At 31.4% G+C, this 23,822-nt stretch overlaps 1 protein-coding gene across 2 annotated transcripts in view; it reads left to right on the forward strand.

Moving 5' to 3' along the window:
- Nucleotides 1-6,353: 6,353 nt before the first annotated feature.
- Nucleotides 6,354-23,822, forward strand: part of LOC118188339 (uncharacterized) — a 28,337-nt gene continuing 10,868 nt past the window's right edge. For both annotated transcript variants that reach the window (XM_035358755.2, XM_085808478.1), the window contains exons 1-3: nt 6,354-6,562; nt 14,170-14,423; nt 18,313-18,521. In XM_035358755.2, the coding sequence (XP_035214646.2) occupies nt 6,354-6,562; nt 14,170-14,423; nt 18,313-18,521 (672 nt within the window). The remainder of the gene's footprint in view (nt 6,563-14,169; nt 14,424-18,312; nt 18,522-23,822) is intronic.

The following is a 23,822-nucleotide window of genomic DNA, read 5'->3' on the forward strand; positions in this document are numbered from 1 at the left end:
TTCATTCAAAAAATAACGCTGATGAATTATGAGAAAATTGCTAAAATGACCATGTCTAAAAGCGGTCATATCATGACGTTTCAGCGACGTCGTCAAATTGCCAAGATGCAACGGTAGATATTTTGCGTCGTCGCAACGTTGTAAAGACGTCGTAGAAGTTACCACAACCACTTTGCAACCTCTCGGACCAGTTTGCAACGTCGTGTGCTACTTGGGATTGAAAATGGAGAAATATGAGTACGGAAATGGCGCCATGAAGTGCTGACATGCTAATAAATTGATAAACTCTAACAGAATTTATAAGATACTTATTTTATAGGAACTTATTTTTATTTCCTATTAAATACAGCATCCACTTCTATCATTCCTTTTAAAAACATCATTTATGGCAAATTTTGCTATGTCTAACAAATGTCGTTGTTATGTCTGGTTGTTATGGCTAAAGAATATTTGTGAAACGTTCAACATGCAAGAACCATGAAAACTGCCATGCAGACAGATCGTTCGCCTCTTGCTAAAGTCTATAAGCGGCTATTGACCTTGAACAAAGCTCAGATCGCATAAAATTACAAGTGATATAGAAGAAACTCAATCAGGATGTTGGAGTTTTAATTTTTGAATTTAATAGTAAAAATATTTTGCTTTTTTGCTTACCACCTATTTTTCTTTTGCGTACCACCAGTGGAGAACCCCTGATTTATACTATCAAATTTATTGTTAACTGGAATATCCACACTGAATTTAACTTGTTTTGATGACCTGGCCACATTACGAACAAACCATCTGCATCCTGTAACCCATTTACATTCATTTTACTTTGTTTTGAGGGCCTCTTTCAACACTGACAGCATCTTTATTTTTACATACATTAATTTTAACATTATTAACATCAGTTTTAACACAATTAGAATCAGATTTAATATTCATATCATTATCATTTTTTGCATTTATAACATGATTGGCATTAATATTAGAATTGCTAGCATTATCGGATTTCATATTTTTAACCTTATTTATAATAATTTTAGTAGCGATTAAATGAGGAGGCATGTTAACATAAGAGGGATTTAGCGCACCAAACGAGTTGCACTTCCTTTGAATCGTTGTACTAATCATTGTTTGACTAGACAGCGAGATTTTTTACAAATTTGCGACTTTTGACAAACTTGTGCTGCTAAAATTTTAATATTTGCGATTTTGCGAAATTTTTGCGACATCCGTCATTTTCTTACGCTACTTTTTGAGACTTCAAAGATTTTTTAAATATATCGTAAAATGCTTTCATGTTAAAATGATCTATCAATTAAAAATAATTTATATTAAAAAAATTATTCAGGCTTAAATAAAAGTTGGCATCTGGCAATTTGATTTACATGTGGGGTTTCCTTTACAAGACTGCACAGCTTGACGCCGGTATAGCGAAAAGAGTGTAAAGAAAGTGAAAAAAGTGGAAAAAAAGAAAAAAAATGCTTCGGGACCTGTTACCGACCTTCCTCGCCCTCCCCGTGCGTTTTGTTTTTAAGTCAGTTCTCCCCATTCAGTTGTATGGTGATAATGAATCGAACCACAGAACTTCACGCTTGCGCGCGATATATTGGGTATTCAGACAGAGAAAGAAATGAAATTCATACTCCTGATTATAATATTGCTAAGAATTAAGCAATGGAAATGACTTAATAATTGAGGTATTTTAAAGCAAATGCATTTTTCTAAGTAACAATAGAAATAAATTTAGCAGTGAAAGAACAAGGCCTTTCTTAAGTAATCAGAATCTGAAACAGATTCACCACATAAAACGGAAAACTCACTGAAAAAGCATTCTTCAAATAAAAGGTTCACAATTAAGCAAAAAAATTAATTAACCCTCTCGCTGCGCATCTCGCGATAACCACGGGCAACGTAGAAGGAGCAAAATTTGCGCAACCCGCGATGATGAACTTTTGCCGTCCATTTAACTGTGCAACCCGCTCAAGGTTTCCTTTCGGCTTTTCTGTAATGTTTAATTGTTTATTTAGATGTGGGCTAACAGATGGCGTTAATTGTCCACATTTCTGCCAAATATATAAGAATACGTAAAGTAGCATTTTGTGCGCGCTTTTCAGAGCTCAAAGAGGTCTTGCAGGAAGCGTTTCGCGAGGGATATAACCTATATTCTTGACGATATTTCCGACACTGATAGTAGTTCTGACTCTGATTTCAAGTATATTGAATATAGTTATAGCGAAACTGATGAGAATTTCTCGGATTCCTCTGCAGATAGTGATGAATCTGAAAATTCAGTTTCTATTGAAAATGTTCGACAGTGGTGCAAAATTGATATGCAAAATATTTTCATTAGTATATACTATGTTTTACCTTTGTATTTTATAAAATAAACCATAATTTAACGAATATTAATTTTCAAAATTTTCCTTTTATATCATTATTCTTCATTTTCAGTATTCTGATAACCTTTTTCTATGATTTAATTCTATATTGAAAAAAAAAAACTCTTTTATAAAAATTTTTTCAATATTTTAACTCTAAAATATATGTAGATTTGAAATATGTAACAACAAAATACGCAATTTTTGAACCTATTGTGATAAAAAAAGTACGCAGTGAGAGGGTTAATTAAAAAATTAATTGTCAACTTTAAAAATTTGGTACAAAAAGCGCTAACAGTCTAAAGGCGAAGAATCACTTAAGAATGGATATCCACAAATTAATTTTAAAATATAAACCTGAATTAAATGAGAATTAACTAAAAAAGAAATGGACATTTAAAAAGTTGAAAATGAGAAATATAGTTTTAAAATTTTCATTAAAGCTAAGATGCGTAATTAAAAAGACTTGAGAATCGAATGCAATCCGTAACTAACTTATAGAACCAATAGACGGTAAATTTGTCATTACGTCAGATGTCATGTGAGAATGCATAACTATGACGTCACAAAAATCACGTGATCCCTGACGTCATTTGCGGATTTTTTTTAGTCTTCATTTTCATCTTATTTATGGACTTGCCCGGTACCAAGGCTACTGACTTTATATCACGTGACAGTCTACTTCCCTATGAGTATTAAGATATAGGTACTTTCGCCTCAGACGAAAGCACAAAAATTTCTGGGACTTGTATATATTATTTTCTATTTTTACTGTACGATACTGTGTCAAATCTACGATAATGTGTAAAAGATATGCCATTGCGAAAAGATATGCCAAAGTTATTAGTTGCTATTATTGCTTATCCAACGAAGACTTCATTTGTGGCCGATAGATGGCGCCACGCCTGATCAATTTCTTCACTACTGAAGACTTTGCACTTTTATTATAAGTGCACAGAATTTTTCCATTTTTATAGAATTTAACGAACTTTTACAGGTCCTTAGGGGAATGATAAACATGTAGTGGTAAAGGCCTTCGGGTCGAATACCACTTAAGGAATGATGATCTCCGAGTCTGCTTTTGCTACTTTAGTTGAAAATTCTCTGGCAACACTGGTACTAATGCGTCACCAACTTCTTTCTTCCGTAGTTATTTCCGTAATTGTAACCGCAGCTTGAATTTTGCTGATTCAAATCAGCGAGATAATCAACAAGAGTACGAGTCTCAGTAACCAAAAGTGCAGTCCAATCATCCAAAAGTCCTTCAGCGAATTTGCACATTTCAACAGTTAACCTGCCACGCGATTCTGAACAGTGGCGGTAGCATCCCTTTTATGCAATGAAGGAAAATCCTTTTCCTGCATTGCACGTGGTCAGAATTGCCTCTAAGATTATGCTAATATAGCACATGTAATAATGTAACAGCACAATATATAAATCCAAGGTCCATGGATACATTCCGGTGACGTCGGAGGTCACGTGATTTAAGAACTGCTAATGTAAACAAACAAGCTTGTGCTGTGGTAGATGTGTTGAAAATTAGGAAACTTTGTTTATTTTTAATTAGTTATGAAATTTGCATTTCATCTTTGATTATTATTTCATCCATTAATTAACTGTTCATTCATGTGGTTAGTATCATTTTGGTAACTCTTATATCTTATTGTTATCTTCATGATACTCTTTTGTTCGCTGCTCTACCATGTTTTGATTGTTAATATTTATTTATGAATTCTTTCCTTCGTCTGATTCATTTATAAAAAATGTAAAAATGAATACATAAAATCATGTTTACATAGATTGCTCTTCTACGCTAAAAAGAAAATTACTATAAATATTTTAAGTCATAATTTTATCAGCTTTAACAGTAAATATAAATAGTTGGTTTTTGAAAATCGTAATAGTCAAATTTCCGGAGCACTGTAAATATAGTTGTCCTTTAAATCATGTAAGGATAACGATGCCAAATATCTGCTCAGTTCAAAATTAATATATAATCTTATACAACTTAAAATTTAATTTTTAGCCACTGACTATTATCCTATTGATAGTACAAACTGCAAATTAACACATTTTGTATACTATAATATAAATGTCAAAAAGAAAAATATTTAGATTTGTGCAACTGAGTTCACTGCAGTACTAGCTGTGAAACTAATAATTATTCATAATACATTTTTCTTCATTTTATAATAATAAATAATACTATCTGTATACATTTTAAATATTCAAAAAATAAATTTGAAGTTATTTTTAATTTTGTAAATTGCATAATTTATGTGCAGAATTTTTTATTTTAAAATCATGTAGCTCAAAGAGATTTTCAAGTGTATTTATTGAAAAGATATACCATAGGAAATAGACTAGAGTAATTTTAATGCATATACCTAAGGCACATGTTATCTCAAACTATGGACTGACACAACCACTGATTTTCAAGACCTAAATATGCACGCTAATTTAATATTTAAACTAAAAACTCAGCAATATCCCATGAAAATTTCGAATTAAGTATAAATTCTTTTAATATAAAAGCATCCTTTTATATTAAAATGTTTCAGTATTATTGATGCTTTTAATATTACAGCTGTTGGTATCCTTAATATCTACAATAGAGGATATTAAAAAATTTAACATTCCGATATGTATGTGTATTCATTAAAAATGGATTAGAACAGCTAAAATGTTAAAACATATCCCGATGAAATTAATGAAATTTTAGCTGCATAAAATATTCTGTGACACTAATTAATATAAGAGAAAATTGGCTATGTATTTATGTTCTTGCAGATAAGCAGATCTTTCACGAATTCGGCTATTTCAGTAATTTAGAAGACACTTACATTTAAAAGTTTGGAAAACATTATTCAAGGTCTCAGGAATAGTTTTCAGTTAACTGATATACACTTAATGTTTTTAATGAAAACATTATTAATACTGGTAAGCATCATGCATAAGAAAAATTTATAAATCTTACCTCGTTTTCTGCAGAAATTTGCACTGATGTTTCATAATTAATTGATTTCTTCATTTCCCCCTTAACACAGCTTGCTGTAAGTCCCATGCTATTCGGCATTACTTTGAAGCAAATATTGTTCACACGTTTTTCCTTGAATAACAAAAGACCGTTCTTGTTGACATCAAGGAAAGAGAAATAATTTCAAAGCGTATTTTTTAATTTCTCGCAATAGCCATAAATTTCTAAATTCGAAAATCAATTAATTTCAGCGGAATATCTGCTCTCGACTCCATTGTAAACATAGCACATGCGGATGTTGTTGTTCCTAAACCACGTGGCCACATTTTTTCTCTTGAGGAATGTATCTCATCGATGTAGTTCATCGGACAAGCTCTCCTGGCATGAAAGCAAACTAGCTCCCCATTGCAGATTTGACGTCATCAGTTGCCAAACCGGTAAAGCAGTTAAATTCGATTTACCAGATCTGTATCAATCTTGCTTTTTAAGCAAGAAGAAAGAAGATGAGGACTTTGGCGAATGCCGTTTCCTCCAATCCGTGAGGGTTAATATTAAAATTAACAACAAACCTTTTTACAACGTTTTATTAAACATTTACAAACATCCATGCCTTCTCCGAGATTCGAACCCGGACCCTTCGGAACGACAGTCAGCAAAGCTAACTATTATACCGGTTGGGTTGCAGTTTACCAGATGATAGTAGGAACGCCTTTTGCTATTCAAACTTAGCAAATTGCCAATGCGTTGCAATTAAATTCACCCCTTAGCTATTTGCTATCTTACAAGAATCTTGTTTCTGTAAAAGCCAAACTCGTAATACAAGATGAAATGGAATACACATGTAGTTTGTATTTTCACGTTCGACTTCTGGTCTCTCTTTTGAATTTGCCGTTAGCAAATAATACCAGATTTACGTAAAGCTGCTTCTTCGCTTGGGTATTCTAGCGAAAAGGCCAACTCGTATTCGAGATGAATAAACTAAAATATTTTCGGCAACACACGGCTTTCGTATGGCGCTTTACATCAAACCGCCGATCGGAAACGTCTCTTTCCATAAATTATGTGAATTTGTTAAAAAGCGATTTCTGTTCTTGCAGTTTATTAGAGGTAGAACATATGACGAAATAAGGATTGGTATCGAATGTGAAAATTTGACTGAATCATCAGAATGTCTTATTGAAGGAACTGCAAAAGATAAAATTTCACATTTCTTACTTCGGTTGTACACTTTTTATCCTTTGAGCTATTAGTTAAACATCCTCATAATAATTATAATATTTTTTGATCATTTTAATAGTATTTCGAAATTGGATTATTTCAAAAATTAGTCCTGGAGCATTTGAGTTTTTGCTGCTAAATTTCGATAGTTTTGAGACACAGTATTTATGACAGAATCGCCTATTTTACTTCTGTCTAGTGTCTCACAAAAGTGAGAGACGATTATGGATTTCGAAAATATTGTCAAAAGATTTAAATGCATTTAACCAAAATTATAAAATGTGATTTTCTTTGAATTAAATGTTTGTTTAAGACTTTACTTTTTCCTAAAAATAAAATAATCGTTTTAAAAGTCACTAAAAGTCACCATATTGTCTTAAATGCAAAAAAAAAAAAACTTGTCACAGTAGTGATGGAATATTTCTCAGAATATATGTATTTACGACAGTGCGTTAAAATACAAGAGGCTTATCTCAAAAACGCTTTCCTAGAACTCTTCAATTAAGTTTTCTTAAACTTGTATTATTTTAACATTTTATTACCATGAATTATGCAAGAAAGTGTATGGAATTAGAAATTCTGCAGTTTTTCTGATTTTCTGACTAGGAAAATACAAAATCTATTGGAAAAGTTCTTGGAATTCATTTATTTTAAAGTATTAACAGTTTCTAACAAAGTAAAATATTCAAAATATGACAGAATTCAAAATTAAAGAAGACTTATAACACCATCTTAGATGTCCTGGGGGAATGCAATGCAATATTATCTAAAATAATTTAAGACTTAATGTTCCTAAACACTGAACAGGATCCTTAAAATAATATGTATGCTAAGTATAATGACCAACTGTTAAAAGTTAAAAATTCTGCACGAGAGCAAAAATAAAAACCTTCAACTTTCTCTTTTAGATTTATGAGATAAAATCATTCTTAATACTGGAATGAGGAAATATTAAATGAAAAAAGTTATGTAATATCTTCTGTCAAGTTTTAGTATGCAGAGGAGCCAAATATGAGTTAAATCCAGCAAAAAATGTTAGAGGAGAAGTTATGATATATGTGCATGTGTTACTTTTTGAAATCATAATCTTAAGTTTCTTGATGTTGTAATGGATCGGTATAAACACATGGGCATAAAGTAAAATTTTAAATTATTATCACAAAGCCTTAACCTACATAATAATTCTGTCAAGATAATGAACCTAAACTTATTGCTGTGAATTAGTGGTTCTGGTTCCTGTTTAATGTTTTTGATATTATAATACCTTAATATCTAGATTTTAAACAATATCAAACATATCTTGAAAAAAAAATGTAGCTAAAGTACAGAAATTTAAGCTAGGAATATGCCAAAAGAATTAAACCCGTATTTCTGACGGCTGATAATAATACTATAAGGTATTAACAATGTATTTAAAATTTGTATTGGAATAATGAACATCCCTTTATTTTTATGACAATTTTTTCACATCTGATAGACAAAATGTTAATTTGTAAGTTTAATATTTTACTTTTGAGAAAAATACTTAATATAGAAAGAAAACTTAATAAGCATATACTTCAAATAAATCCTCATTTTATGCTTTTAGTTTAATACCTTAAAATTTTTTACATTATTTGCGGAAATCCAAATGTTCCCATCATTTTTGTGAAATACCTTAAAAATCATATTTTCATAATTGTATTATTTATGTATGCAGTATCTTAAGAAGAACAATGATTGTCTCTATATTTTTTCTGTATTGTAAGCCAGAAAATTGTTCCTGCACATTTATAGCTGTTTGATTCAGAAATATTTTTTCTGTATTCACTTTGTAATTTGTTCAGTATAGGAAATTAAGTTAAAAACTACATGTTATATAGTTTTGGCCTCATTTCTTGTACATCTTTGACTTGACTACTGCAATGGGACTATTGAATAATATACCATCTAAATACTTTCTTGAGGTATTGTGAAGAATAGTTGAATTACAATTTTTTATTCCTTTCGGTTTATCATTTTTATTTTGGATGTTGTTAATATCAGATAACTATATCAGTATAGTGATCTAATAAAATAAGTTTGCAGTGGTGCTTTCTCACTCCTTTTAATTATTAACAGTATATATATTTAATTTGTGTATAATTAGAAGTGAAGAAAATGACTTTGGTTTATTCAGATTTGTCATTGTGTAATTTTTTGTTTCGATTTTTAATGCTAAAGATCATCTTTTGTTATCTCTCTTCATTTGTCTTAATTAAAGCATCATACTGCTGCTGTATGATATGTTGTATTTATGTGTAATAACTACAGTGCTTCCTTGACAGTTACCTAGAATATTACTTCTTCATAATTAGTCCTCGTTATTTCATGACCATTTTCATATATTTGAAATCGAGATAAAATGTCTTTCGTGGAAAAGTGATGGTGCATTTTCCTCACTCCTTAGGAAATGAAAAGTTGTTAACATTTGTTGGAAAAAGATGGAAATACAACAAAAGCATGTGACCTACTAGGTGTTATTTTTTCCCCCTTTTCTTTTTTTATGAAATGTAAGAGACTATGGTTAAGACAGCCAGCCGCTAGGAAGGTTTATTGCAGCATGCATTGGCAGATCATCGTAAATTTTGCTACTATTTAAATAATGAAGTCCCTAAGAAAATGCTATAATATCTGATTACACTGATATATAGACACACTGGATCACTTAATCTTTGTAAAATTTTAAAGCCCCTTGATGACATTCTACCTTCCAAAGCACCTGACCTTCATTTAGAATAATAATAATTCATCTAAAGTAATTTACTGTTTTATTTTTGAACATTTCAAAGGAATATTGTTTTCCCTTGTAAAGTTATCTGACTTCAGAAGAATATTGCTGTCACTGGTAAAATTATGTTTTAACAAAATAATGGATAGCTTTAGGAGCAACATGAAACATCAGTTAACATTTACACTAACAGCATAGACGTAAATTCTCGACTACGTGGAAAGATCAGGAAATGCTGAATTCCAGATAATGGAGTATATAAAAAATGCAATTCATGGTAGAAAAGTCAGATGAATGGCAAAAAAAAATATCCATTCTAAAATTATTAAATTTTATTTGTTATCAGCTGAAATATCAAACACCTACATTTAAATTATATGAGATGTCAAAAGCAAAAAGGGCATTTCAGACATAAATACTGAAGTAAAACATCATATTCAATTATGAAATTCTATTGAGAATTGCCAGCAATCTTACCAAGTTTGCACGAGTTATTCTGGCAGAAGTTTGAAAGAACTGATCACTCTTTATTTAGTTAATCAACATGTAGAAGTTATATAATGTATAAAAAGCTTAAATAGCTTGTAATAACGTTTGCATGCAGTGCAGCCACTGTTTATCCACTGTCAAATAATTCACACTTTTCTTGATGTCAGGATTCCTAAATTTTAAATACAGCTTGCTACCCTATTGAAGACAAGTCCCAAATTTTAGTAATTTTTTTCAAAATGCAGTTGAAATGTATACAGTCAAAAGTCGTTAATCCGGACTCGTCGGGACTTCGGCGATTCCGGATTATCGATTTTTCCGGATTATAGATTATCAGTTTAAATCTCGTAAGATGGCATGCAGAAATTCTAAAATTAAAAATATGAAACTGTAATTTATGAAATAAAGAACAATTATGATCTAAAGGGTATCAAAATTTGCAAAAAGAAAAAGCTTAATATTTATTTGTTTACTTTATTAAACATTTCTTTCAATGTAAGTTGTTTAAGTTTTGCTTCGTTTCATGTGATAATACTTTCTCTTTAATTCTATTAAACAGACATAATTTCTTGTTCAGTTACAAAGTTCCGCCGTTCAAGTCCTATAATTGCTGTGTCAAGAACACCGACTAATTTGTCAATCGAAATTTTTTTGTTTTCAATAACCTCTGTCACTTTTCTTCGCTATCGGAAGCGAATTATAATGACGAGGAACTTGTTTTAAATCATATCAAAGACGGAGCATATCGAGATGAAATACTACATTTGGTAAGGAATTATAAGCCAAATAAAATAAAAACATCTGCGCTGAAGATAAGGATAGTGCTGACAAATCAACTTCCAATTCATTAGGCGCCCGCCGCCGAGCAGGGTGAAATTGATAAACAGATTTCGGATTTCAAAACATACTTTCGCTTTAGATCCTTTACATATTAACAAATATATATTGGAAATTCTATTTGATATAATCGAAAGTTTAAGCTTACTTTTATAAAATTGCTCTTACAGTCTGCAAAAAATAATAAGCCGGATGCAATTCGAAAATTAAGGAACAACGCAATCATCAACATTAACTGAAATAGATAATTAGATAATTTTAGCTTATACGTCCATTATACATAAAATGCGCACGCGAAAACGTATTCTGCACTTGCGCACACTCATATGCGCAGTCGTAAAAGGTCTTACGCGCACGCATGAACGCCTCTGCGCATGTGTCAACGTGGCGCATGCGCAGAAAGTTTTTAGTTTTGATGTCCGAATTATGGGTGTCCAAATTAACGACTTTTGACTGTATAAACAACAGTTAATTTACATTGAGTTTTACAAAAGATAAACCAGCTTATTGAAAATTGAGTTTACATAAAAACCAAAGACTTATGTAGCAGTTAATCCATTATTATCACTAAAACACACTATTTGGCAGCAGTTTTTGGTTAATCTTTGGATTATGGTAACTTGGCGATTTTTTGGCAACTAACCCTGCTACAGCAACCTGCTAGTTTTGTTTTGGACACCATTTTGTTTTCACGAAGTAAAGGCATTTTTTTTTTTTTTTTTTTTTTTTTTTTTTTTAACTCGACATTTTTTTCCAACAATCTGCTAGCCAAATTACGCTTATACCGTGGCATTTTTTTTTACTCGACATTTTTTCCAACAATCTGCTAGCCGAATTTCGCTTATACTAGAACTTTTATGGAACAAAAATGCTTAATCATGACAAAGATTAGGTGCGAAATTGGGAGAAAGTGTAGAATCGCAAACTGCTTGCCGTGTTTTTAAGAATTGCACATACACGGACGGTATCATCCATGTACACGTCGACCTATTTTCACTTAAAAATACATCCCAGAATTGCACAAAAATGGCATTGTGCACACTCTTGACTTAATCCATGTACACTGCTAAAGTCCTAGCTAGTAACTTTTATCTCCTTACCAAAATGTCGCCAAACTACCTGTTACCATATTCCAAAGATTAGCCCAGTTTTTGTTTGATTCGAATCGTATTCTGTCCACCAGTGGCCAAGCAATAAAATTGCTGAACAGTGGTAGTTCTGACCTGAGTTCCACTTCAGGCGTACAGGCTGGCTGCATGGTCATTTCACTTAGAGAGTCCCCCACAAAGGCACCCTTCCCCTTAGATAGATAGTCTAGTTTGCTTTGCCATAATCAACTAAACCAAACCAATCGAATCATAGTCCTATTTGTCCTTTATAACAGAGTTACAAATCTCTTAATTGCTTAATTTACATTAAAAAGAAAGTTTTTAAAATTCAAAAGTATTCTGATTAGTTGAATGCTAAATAATCTGGCTTTTATTGTATGTGATCAGATTTTGTATTGCTTTGTCATCTAAGTGACACATGGAAAAATTGATTCCAACTTTGGGAGTTAGTGTCTACCAGAGAGTGGCTGTATGGGTAGCTGTGAAACTATGACAGACTGCTGGGCAGTTGGTGTAACAGAAAAGAATTCGAATCCAGCTGTAAGCACATGGCAACAGAGACAGTTGTCTAGGGCCCCAGCTAAGTTTTTCTCATAAGCGAGATCTAAATTAAACTACATTTTGCTCTAAATTACTAATATATTTAATTTATACAGGGCACACATTGTACTGATTGCCTGGGGTAATGAAAATATTGGAGCAAGTCCTGGTTACTTGCTGAATTTAAGAGACTGCTGTAGAAAAAAAATGCAAGTTGATACAGTATTGTCATTGGTGGAGAGGGAATAGAGAGATGTATGAGGATCTTAGAGATGTAAAGGCAGACCAAAATAAAATTAAGGGAAAGCCTATTAAATAGTTATCAATAAATTCATTATAAGTGCATAATTTAGTCAAATATCATTTTTGCAGTCATGATTTATAATTTTAAAGTACACATGCAATTTTTCAATAACCTCATTAAATATTTTGAGTGTGTCTTTTTTTTTAATGGTTTTCATACGTGTTAGTTTGTTATGGATAAATACATTGTGATTTTCTCTGAGGGAAGTCTGTGAACTCTTTTACTAGTTAACAGGAATATCAGTTAAATTTTTCTTTTCTATATCAAATAGCAGAGGGGTAACAGAACCACCACAGCTAGTACTTGTTATGGTTTCTTAGTTTTGTTAAGACTATTGTATTTAATAGAAGAATTCATAGCCTGAGAAAAAGTGAGGCCTGGTCTAATTGAAATTATAGCTCTAGATTAATTGTAATAAAATAATAGCTGAGTCCTTTAGTTACACTTCTGAAATTTAGAACAACCCATGTAAAAAGTTCTCAGTATTGCCATTAATTAAAGTTAAAGATCTTTATCTTTCATTATTATTATTGGTTAGCAAGTTGAATGACTTAAAAACAAGAAATGCTCTTCTAAATAGTTCAAATCTTTATTTTACTTTTTGTAATATATATAGATAATACAAACTGAAATATTACACTTAATTTGTAATCTGTATAACTGATAATTTTTTATGAACATTTACAGCTTTGTTGGAATTCAATTTTTATAAAATTCTCAGAATAATAGAAGTTTTGGAATGGAATTTTTTAAAAATTCACTATGCTCTCAGTTGTAATTGAATTGTATTGACAGACTGCTATGCTAACCACAACACTACAAAAGCAGATAAAAGGAATATATTTGAGTAACAAACCATAATTTTATAACCTTTTTGCCTTCATATTTTTAAAGTTGGGCTTGGTTACAAGGACTTTGTTTTCCTCAATCTATTATTTGAGCTGGGACTTGGTGAACTCTACAGTCACTGATGAGTACTGAAAAGAATCTGAAGACTAGTTAATCTGGAGACTTTATTTCATGGTCTTAAAAAATATTTAGTTCTGATGATGTAACACTCATTCAGTGGATCTAGCTTGATGATGAATTGTCATAAAAATAACCCTTATGTTTATTGCAAAAGTAATAACAGCTGTGTTAACAACAGATCATAAAATAAAATATATACTTAAAGCATTTAATTTTTTATGAATTTTGTATGACTGTTACAAAATTAAATAACTTGCATGTGGCTAATAAAATTATTCTGTTGGGAAATATTAATGTTACATTATTGCAGTGAGATTAGAAAATGCAGATGTCACATTTCGTAAGTATCCCTGATGTTTATATTGTGAGGAAAAATAATTTTTGCCTTTTCCCTGAAATCTACAAAAAGTATTGTTTACTTTTGATAATTGTTTTGTAGTTTAAATCAATGTGTCTGTAATATTTTCATTTAAGTAATTGTTTAATTTTTTGGAATATCTATCTGAAATGTTATCTTTCTTTCAGAACAGATGTTAATTAAAAATTAAATACATGCAATGAAGACAATGCATTACAAATCATAAATCTAATCTTTAAGTTTTCTTTTTCAGGTTCCTATGCGCATCTGATTTCGAGATGCAAACATTTTTCATACAAAGTGAAACAGAATTTTTTGCATATCGTTTACAGTTTTATGATCTGTGTAAAATAAAGCAAATCCTCTGCAATGCTTCTAAGCAAAGTAGATATATTCTTCAGAATAGCCAGCATATTATAACTGCTTATAAGTCTGTGTTAAAGTCTTTAATTGTTGTTACAGAAAGTCTTAATTTTGCTCTTGAAAACAAATATGGACATTTCAAAGGTAATTATAATATAACAACAATTAGTTTTCATTTATGAATGCAGTTTTTTATGTTGTTGTTACTTATGCCGACATGTCTGACGTAGTCAGACCAAGCTCACGAAATTCTTCATGCTAAGGAGTGCAAGATTGCACCTGTCATTGGCAACAGCCTTGAGCACCTTACAGGTGATAGTGCGGTTTAGCTCAGGTCTGCCTCCAATTTTGATGGAGAGCACCCCAGGGGAACATGTCGGAGAATCACTCCTGTCCCCTTCCACCAAACGACACGAGAGGTCTTTTGGCTCGCCGACTATTTAGAGTACCACACTGATGCTATACATTTAAAAGCATCCGAGGCCCTTCAGCACTGCAGTCCCAATGCTAACCACTATACCGGTTGGGTTTTCTATGTTTTGATAGCAAGCATGCATAAGCAGGTGTACTTGTGCCTCTTTTTTAGGCATAAGAAATTATTCTTTTTTTTATTTAAATAATTAACAAGCGATTGATTTTAGAATGCATAAGTTATCTATAATCTGAAGTTACATAAAAATTTAATTTGAAAGTAAAATATACTACCTGAAGGGTTGTGAATACTAGAAAACTTATGTTTGAATAAATTTTCTTGTAGATCTTGTAGCAAACATAAATCATTCAAAGTGATATTTCACTTTGAATGATTTATGTAACAGACAGCAATTTATGTAACAGAAGAAAATAACAGACAGCAATTTATGTAACAGAAGAAAGTAACAGACAGCAATGAACTGCTACCTATTAATGTATTATGAGTGTAACTGCCAACTAAATATATGAGAGTTGTTTGGAAAATAATTTCACTTACTGTGTAAATGAAAACGGAGTGAGTAGTCAAAGATAAATATTTAATAATGATTTACACACATCACAGTTTTTTCGATGCAGTCACCGCCACATCAAGGCGTTTATCATGTCGAGAAACAAGGTTTTGTATGGCAGCATCATATGAGGTAGCTATCTGTGAGGTTAACCAGGAAGTTATGCCATCTTTCACTTCTTCATCAAAACACTGGCCACCCAGGAATTACTTCAAGTGCAAAAATAGGTAAAAGTCACTTGGCGTAAGTTAGGGCTATATGGTGGATGACTTTTTTGTTCCCAACCAAAGGACTCAATGAGATCGTGAGACACATGAGCAGAATGTGGCCCAGAATTGTCATGCAATAAAATGATCCATCACTATGTAAGGCACATCTCTTGCTTTGAATGACGTTGCAGGTTTTCTGGTGTTGCACCATAAGCAGCAAGCAGTATTGACAGTTTTGTCTCTGGGTGTGAAATCCATCAATTTGACACCTTTTTCTGTGTCGTAAAATAGTGTGCATGATTTTGCATGTGGAGATGGTCCATTTGAACTTCTGCCAGGTCGGCATGACCAGTGCTACCATTCTTTTGATTGTTGCTTCTCTATGGAAAGTCCAAGTCTCATCACCAGTGACAATGGAGTTGAACAATCCATTCCTCTTGTTAGAGTACTTTCTCAGAAAGGTCAAAGCAGCGGCAAAACACTTGCCTTTATGCTCTTCTGTACCCACCACGCATATACTTTTTGGTAATCAAAGAGTTCAATAACAGTTTCTTGCTGAATTGTACACGAAACTTCAGAAAACATCGACAAAAAATCAGAGATAATGACACCTCTATTTGCACAAATTTTCTCGTGAACTTGAACCACTTATCACTATGAACTAACAATGATAAATCTTATTTTCAAATAGCATGCACTTGTGACCAAGAGCAGAAAGTGTTGTTTTTGTGTATGATTGATGTTCAGTAGTAGCAAATTTCTGTGTAAATAAGTTTGTCACTAAGTTTACTGGTCATGTAGCCCATTTTAGAAAAATTTCAGAAAAATATGTTTTTTTAACAATTTTAGCTAGTATTAGTGAAATAATAGGCTCAGAAATTAATTCACTAGTTAGGTCTGTTATAATTTTGCACTGTTAGTAATAATTAATAGGTACTATTAATTAAGCTATTGCTTTGTACATTTTGCTGCTATTTTTTGAAATTTTTAATGCATTTGTATAGTACATTTTTTCTGTTATCTAATTTCAATGAAACGTTGTTCAGTTTTCCATGTTTATAAAAAATATGCATTGTTCTTATGAAAAATTTAATGAGTGATATTATGATAAGATATGTACAGTACAAAGTCCGAAATCCAGATGTCCATTATATGGAATAATCTAAAATCCGGACCTCAAAACCAACAACAAAATTTTTCTCGTAAGCTTTATGCATACACATTTGATTTCCTCTTCTGCGCATAATAAAACATCTGAAAAGTCACGATTCTTAATTTCACTTTCACACTAAATAAAATACCTTGTTACTGAAGAAACAATCAATTTAGCATAAATTTGTACGATCAGTAATTTGGCTCCGTTGCTGTGTATTTGCTTGGCATGCATCTCAAACCGAACCATTGCACATAGATACATCGTTGATTTGACGCCAACCTGGCGAATCATTGTTTATTATACTTTCCTTTCATTGCCGCATTTTTATCAAAACATGACAACTTGAGTAATGATTCATGTAGCAATACCTAAACATTTTTTTTTTATGTTAGAATTTGAATAATAAAGGAGTGTGATAACCTTTTATGCTGACATTACACTTGCTGATGATTACAGATTTCAGTTGCGCTAAAAATGTTGGCGAGAAAGTTTACCAAAAATTTCTTTTCATATGCTAAAAATAGATTTTCTCAATGATACTCATTGACCCAAAGATTACATTTAGGGCTATTTGAATTAAGAATAACTGATTTGTTATTCGCATAAACCCAGAACCAGCGGCAGGACTCGTATGGCCGCGCCGAGTAGCAAAATTTAGGACCCACAGAGACTGCATCAGGCGATAAGATATCTAGCGCCAGCTCTCAAAAAGTTTTAAGTATATGTGGGAATTTATTTATCTGATAAGCCTTAAGCATGTGCAAGAAATAGACATAAGTGTAATAAATAACTAAACTAATACAATTCAGGCTTAATTGTCTCAGTGCGCGATTGAAGCAAGATAAAATTTAATGGAACAACTTATCGTTAGTCACCAAGCTCATGATGCATAGCCAAATATGTATAGTGAATGATAGCTAAATTTGATTATGATAGCCGCAAATTTTAAAGGTTTTCAGATATCGCAAAACAAATGTGAAATTTTCCAGCTAACGGATTTTGTAAAGAAATGTGGAGAAAAGGTAATAAATGAAGATGATATAAAAGAAGTTTTTCATTGTGATGACAATGCTTCTCAATCATCAATCAATTCATGAATGGAGAAATCTGTAGTATGGTTCTAGATCCAGAAAATACTCCTACCAATAGTGAAGAAAGTGACAGAGAAGTTACTGAAAACGAGAAAATTTCGATTGAAAAGTTAGTCAGAGTTCTCAAAGCAACAGTTACAGGACTTCAACAATGTAACTAAACAAGAGATTATCTCTGTCTACAGAATTAAAGAGAAAGTATTAGCACAAAAAACAAAGTAACTTAACTTACATTGAAAGAAATGTTTAATAAAGTAAAATAAATATTAAGCTTTTTTTTTTTTTTTTTTTTTTTTTTTTTGTAAATTTTGATACTCTTTAGATCATAAGTACTTCATTATTTCATAAATCGCGATTTCATATTTTTAATTTTATAATTTCTACATGCCATCTTACTAGATTTAAACTGATGATCTGTTATCAGGAAAAATCCCAAATCTGGAATTGCCGAATTCTCGACGAGTTCGGATTTCAGACTTTGTACTGTATTATTAGTTGTGGTTTTATTTGTGAAAAGTGATCTTTCAAACTGTTTTTCAATGCTATATTATACTTTCTTCTGGAATGTAATATTGGATTTTTTTAAAATTTTAGTGCCATTTACATCAGCCTTAAAATTTGTGAGAGAACGTTCTTATCCTCTTAATTTGGGTTATATTTCTGTGCCCCTAAAAGGAATAAAAGTTCTTCTTGCCTCATTGTTTGAAGAAATTTTAATGCAAGGTGTTAATCAAATGAGAAGTTCTCTTTGCATGCAGGAATTGAAAGATCCACGACTAAATTACTTGCAACAACAGATTAAGGTATTGAAACTTTTTTTAACTCCTTTTCCCCTTTGTAAAAAAAAGGGGGATATTGATTAGTATGTATAAATATAGTTACATGGTGTTTCTGTATAGCTCATATTAAAACAACAAATTTATTTATGAACTCCTGTTCTAGAAAAAGTCCCTTTTCTGATTGATTCTGTCTAGCTAATGTCAACGAATTCAGAATACACCTGGGATTTTTTGGAGGGGAGGTAGGGTATTGTATATCCATAATGAGGTGAATTTAAGATATATTTAACATGGACTTGATGTGAGCATTTTCATATACCATACATATGATTAGGACGAGCACTTTATTATAATACGTGCAAAACAAATATAATGTACATATAGTAACATAATATTCCTAACATTCCACTGGCGTACAACGTGTAACATCTGTTATTGTTATATTCTCGACTCTGTCACGCGAGAGAGAGGCGAATATGTGCACTGTTCAGCTAAAGTGCGTGTGCATAGTCAAATCATCACACCTCCCCTCTAAAAGATTTAATTGTGTTTTTCAATGACCTGTCAAATTTACATGTAACTATTTCTTCAAACAACAGCAAAAATTATATTCATGAAATTTTCAAAATTAATCAATTCTTACTCATTTGAATTAAATTTATTTCAACCTAAATTCAATAATTTTAATCATTAAAAGATGTAACATTTTAATATAACATAACAACTTTTCTTTAAACCTAAATCTTTAACATTATCATATAAACAGTAATTATGTCAACAAAACAATACAAATCAGTCATTAACATTAAATATTATAATTTGAGAAACCATGGTTAACTATTAAGCTTATTCCGTCATATCAGAAATTTGTCTAGCATTTTAGGTCTTAAAAACATGTTCAAACGAAATAGTCAAAATGTTCATAACATTTTTTAAATTATCGACTTTCAGTCATGTTTCAGTCACTGAAAACTATAATCACACCATTAAATCACATCATCAATATTACACTCAGCATATTCTTTTAATCCACAGATAATCTTACAGTTCTATTTTTTTTCAACACACAAACTACTGGATGTGTATATTCACTTTCTTTTTCAACAATTAGTCTTAGCTATAATAGCTGTTTGTCAATCAACTTTTTTTTTTTTAAACATTGGTACTAGGTATGGCTTCTGCTTCTTTGGTACACTTTCAGGCTTTAGTTTGATGGCATGATGTACCATTCTCTTTATAACAGCTTTAAAACATTCTGCAAGGCTGTTTGAACTTGGATGGTAATAAGTCAAAAACTGTGGTAAAGATCCAATTCTTTTCAAAAACTCTTGAGTCAACAAAGCAGTTAAGTTAGTTCCTTGGTCTGTTACAGTTAAAGGAATTCAGGGCATGTAGATCCAGGGCATGTAGATCTGCAACAACACATCACATGTTGATTTTGCATTAAGATTCTTCTGGCACTGCTTCTGGCCATCTCATACATTGGTCAAGAGCACGCAGAACTTATAACCTTGACGATTTGGTTCCACAGGTACGAGGATATCAGGATATCCACATTAATTATCTAGAATGGTTTTTTCAGAACTTGTCGATGGCATATTAGTACCTTCTTCAAAAGGAAGCTTTTTAGCTTGAAGTTGACAAGAAGTACAAGTGTTACAATATTTATTCACATCTCTTAATTTTAGATCAAGGGAAGGAATATCTCAATTGCTCGGCAGTCTTCTTGACCCTCAGGTGATCTCCCCATAAGCTAGAATGAGCTAAGTCCAAAATTTGTTTTCATCTTTCATTAGGAACAACTAACTGGTGAACTCTTTCTACTAAAATCTTATCTTTATGATACAAAAAGTTGTCAATAACAATAAAATTATTACTTCCATTCTTTGGAACTTGGCCGCATGTTTTTTAAGGAGGAATCACTCATTGGTTGAACCCAATAAATACAGTTATGAATCCAACACATTATGATTGTGTCTCATACTTTCTTTAGAATCATTCTTACCTATCTTTGCATGTAGCATAACACAATATTCTACTGTTATCTTAACAGTTTCATTACATTTTCCATTAATAAAGTTTTCCATATCATGGTTAAATATTTTGTCTAAATTTTCAGTTTCATAAAATGGCATTTCAACCAAGCTATCATCAGTAATGTTACATTTTTGCATTCAAAATTAAACTTTCATTTAACTCATTAAAGCACTGAATGACAAAAGTAAATCATTACATAACGTATCAACCATTGCACATGTTATAAAAATAGGTGACTTAAATTTACCATCTTCAGAATGCTTCCGTAGAGGTAAATTATTGAGAGGAGCTTTTAAAGATTGTCCAAATGCTACCATGAGAATAACAGTTCCATATGGCATATGGTATTCTTTTGGTACAGTATCAGCCTTAATAACAGTTAATTGCATGCCTGTATCTGCTACTGTGTTGATTAATTTACCATAAATAAGTTTAATGGTCGGCAAGTCATCGATTAATCCCCTAGCTTCTTGATTCACTCTAAAATATCTAGAAGAAATTTTTGTGGTTACAGTGTTAGAATTATTCTTAATTTCTTCCTTATTAAACTTTTTCTTATCTTTGGGCAGCAGTGTATGTTACTTAGTATTACATTTTGAGTATTTGGATTGAGAAGGGATTTTTTATTCTGTGGTTCCTTTCAAAATAAAGAAAGTGATCATTGGAATCTTTTAAACTCTTCTTTCTTTCTTCTGGCGGCATAACACATTTTTCCAAAACGTGATCTTCACTTTCAGATATTAAATAAAAAGTTCAAGTAGCTTCAGTTTTGTTACATTATGGGAATGATTGGCACCAGTAGTTCATTTGGCATTGAAAGAATTATGAGTGCAGAATTTGTTTCATTTTTCATTAGGGGATGTTGCCTTTACAAGTGCATGATATTCTTGTTTAATAACGTAAGTTCTTTGCCTAATTCTACATGCATACACTCTTAACCTTTTAGAATTTCCAATAATAAAGTTTCTCTTCCATGGTAATTGCTTAAACAGAAGTATTTTCTTTAAACTGTTCCTGCTGCTTAATTTTTTTCCCCTTGTTGATTGTTATGCCATATTGTAAGCTATTGGAATTTTATTTCCTGCTTTGACATTAGCCCTTTCATTAGCAAACATTTGTATAGTTCTGTATGTTTCCTTGAAAAACTGGCCAAATTTTCAAAGTAGGATTATAGTTTAAAAGCTCTTTTTTGAAGCAACAAATCTCCAATTACTGTTTAAAAACTTCCTACTATTTAATACCTTTCTTAATATTTAAAGTGTGCAGTATAATATAATCCTTTGTGATCATCATGCATTTATGACAAGTGCAAATTCAAATTTTTTATTAGAAAACAGGTGCCATGTAAATGTTTCCATGTACAACATTTGCACTTTAATGATAGTACTTCTTGTCCACTGCATCGGATATGCAACTTTTTATTTCTTGTTTATTCAGAAAATGTTTATTTTTATTGTATATTGTATTTATATTTAATTTTTTAAAATTTCTTTAGTCATTAATTTTTAAAGAAAATGTTTCTCACCTGTTAGATATGAGAATGGATACATCAGATTGAAGGTAAGTATAAGGAAAAAATATATATATTTGTCAGGAAAGAGAAAATAATTTTTTTCCAGAAGAGTCACAGCAATGAAAGCTCAGTACATGGTGAAGATTTATGATCTTTGTGAATTGAAGGACAAAGTAGGTGAAGAGGGCTTATAAAGGCTATTATCACTTGAATTTTATTGCACACATTATACTGCAATATGTGTATATATATAACAATTGCATATATAACAATTGTGTAACATTTCAAAACCATGATTATTGAAACATTATTTTAAATTAGGTTTAGCAATAAATTTCTCCCATCTAGAGCCCTTTTTTGTCCCATGCATCCCTTTCACCATTGCTAGACTATCATTGCCCCCTCTTTTCAACTTGAAAAATACATATACATTTATTTCAATTTAGATTAATTTGTAATGTGTTTTATAAATTAAACTAGAAACAGTGTAGAAAATATTAATAAATACCAAAACTTGAATAAAAGTAGTTTTTTATATTCATAACTAAAACTAAATACTTATCAGATAAGTAAATGGCTGACCAAATTCCCCTTCCCCCAGCTGAGAACCTCTGCTTTACAGTGATATTGTGGTAGTTTCTGTTTGCATAGTATCTTAAACAAAACTCACTTCCCATCGGCAAAGAGCTAATATCTTGTGTATTTCCAGCAATAAAATTTATCTGTTAATGTTTTGTTGAAACAGTTTTAACCATTATAAGTATGCAGTAATAAAGTATTCCAAAAAGAATCTGAATTTTCTTTAGTTTTCAAGTTGCAAAGCAATGTTGTTACTGAAAAGTATGGCAGAAACTAGGGAATACAGTTTCTAAACAAAGACGAATGCTCAGCTGTATGTGAATATTTTAATCATTTTGAAAAAACATTGTACAAACTTCTTGTGCCTTGAATTTTTCTTGCAATAACAGATTTTTCAAAACAGAAATGTGTGCTGTGATCAAAAGTATGCGTTTTCTAAATAATGAATTTACCCATATTTGTGTGCCAAATTGGTGAATTTGCAAAACTGACTTTCTAGCATAAATGTATAGAAAGCTTAATGATTTTGAATATGGTGAAATAATTGGAAGAAATCTATTTTTAATTTTTTTAAGCGATGTGTTCTTCTTTTATTTGTAAATGAAATGAAAGTGCCTAGAAGTTACTAAAATAAAATTGCAACCTCTTTGACTGTGTTTGCTGAAGAGAATAGTGAATTGCAGTTGTCTGTTGTTAACTGCGAGAAGTTGCAGAATGAATCCAGATATTATATTAAGACCATAATAATTCCTGATGAGCTCAAGAGTTCATCATATGCTCAATTTTCATTACTGAGCAGCTGCATGTAATCTATTTTTAAGCTTGTCAATTTCAAATGTCACTTAAGATAGTTTGAATGGAATCTGACATGAAGATACTCCTAAGATATGTAAATTTATTAGTTTTCGAGAATTGCTATTTAGTACTCCAACCTAAAGTTTCATTTTTATTGCATGGTCATGCACCTGTCTTAAAGTGCTGGTTTGATTACATGAATTTAGATGAAATAGCTATTCTGTAGAACTCTTTGGGGCGAATTGGAATGATAAATGTGGACTATGCTCTGATTTCCATTTATGTTGGAAAGATTAACCATTTAGAAAAACTGATGGAAGTTCCAGCTAGCATTTCAGCTTTTGTGTTAAACTTCTTAAGAGTGCTTGGTAGCTGTAATCTCAGCAGAAAATAGATTCATA

This window comes from Stegodyphus dumicola, chromosome X1 (genome assembly GCF_044657685.1).
Source record: "Stegodyphus dumicola isolate Sdum_Otavi_A_Nest chromosome X1, ASM4465768v1".
NCBI classification, from domain to species: Eukaryota; Metazoa; Arthropoda; class Arachnida; order Araneae; family Eresidae; genus Stegodyphus; species Stegodyphus dumicola.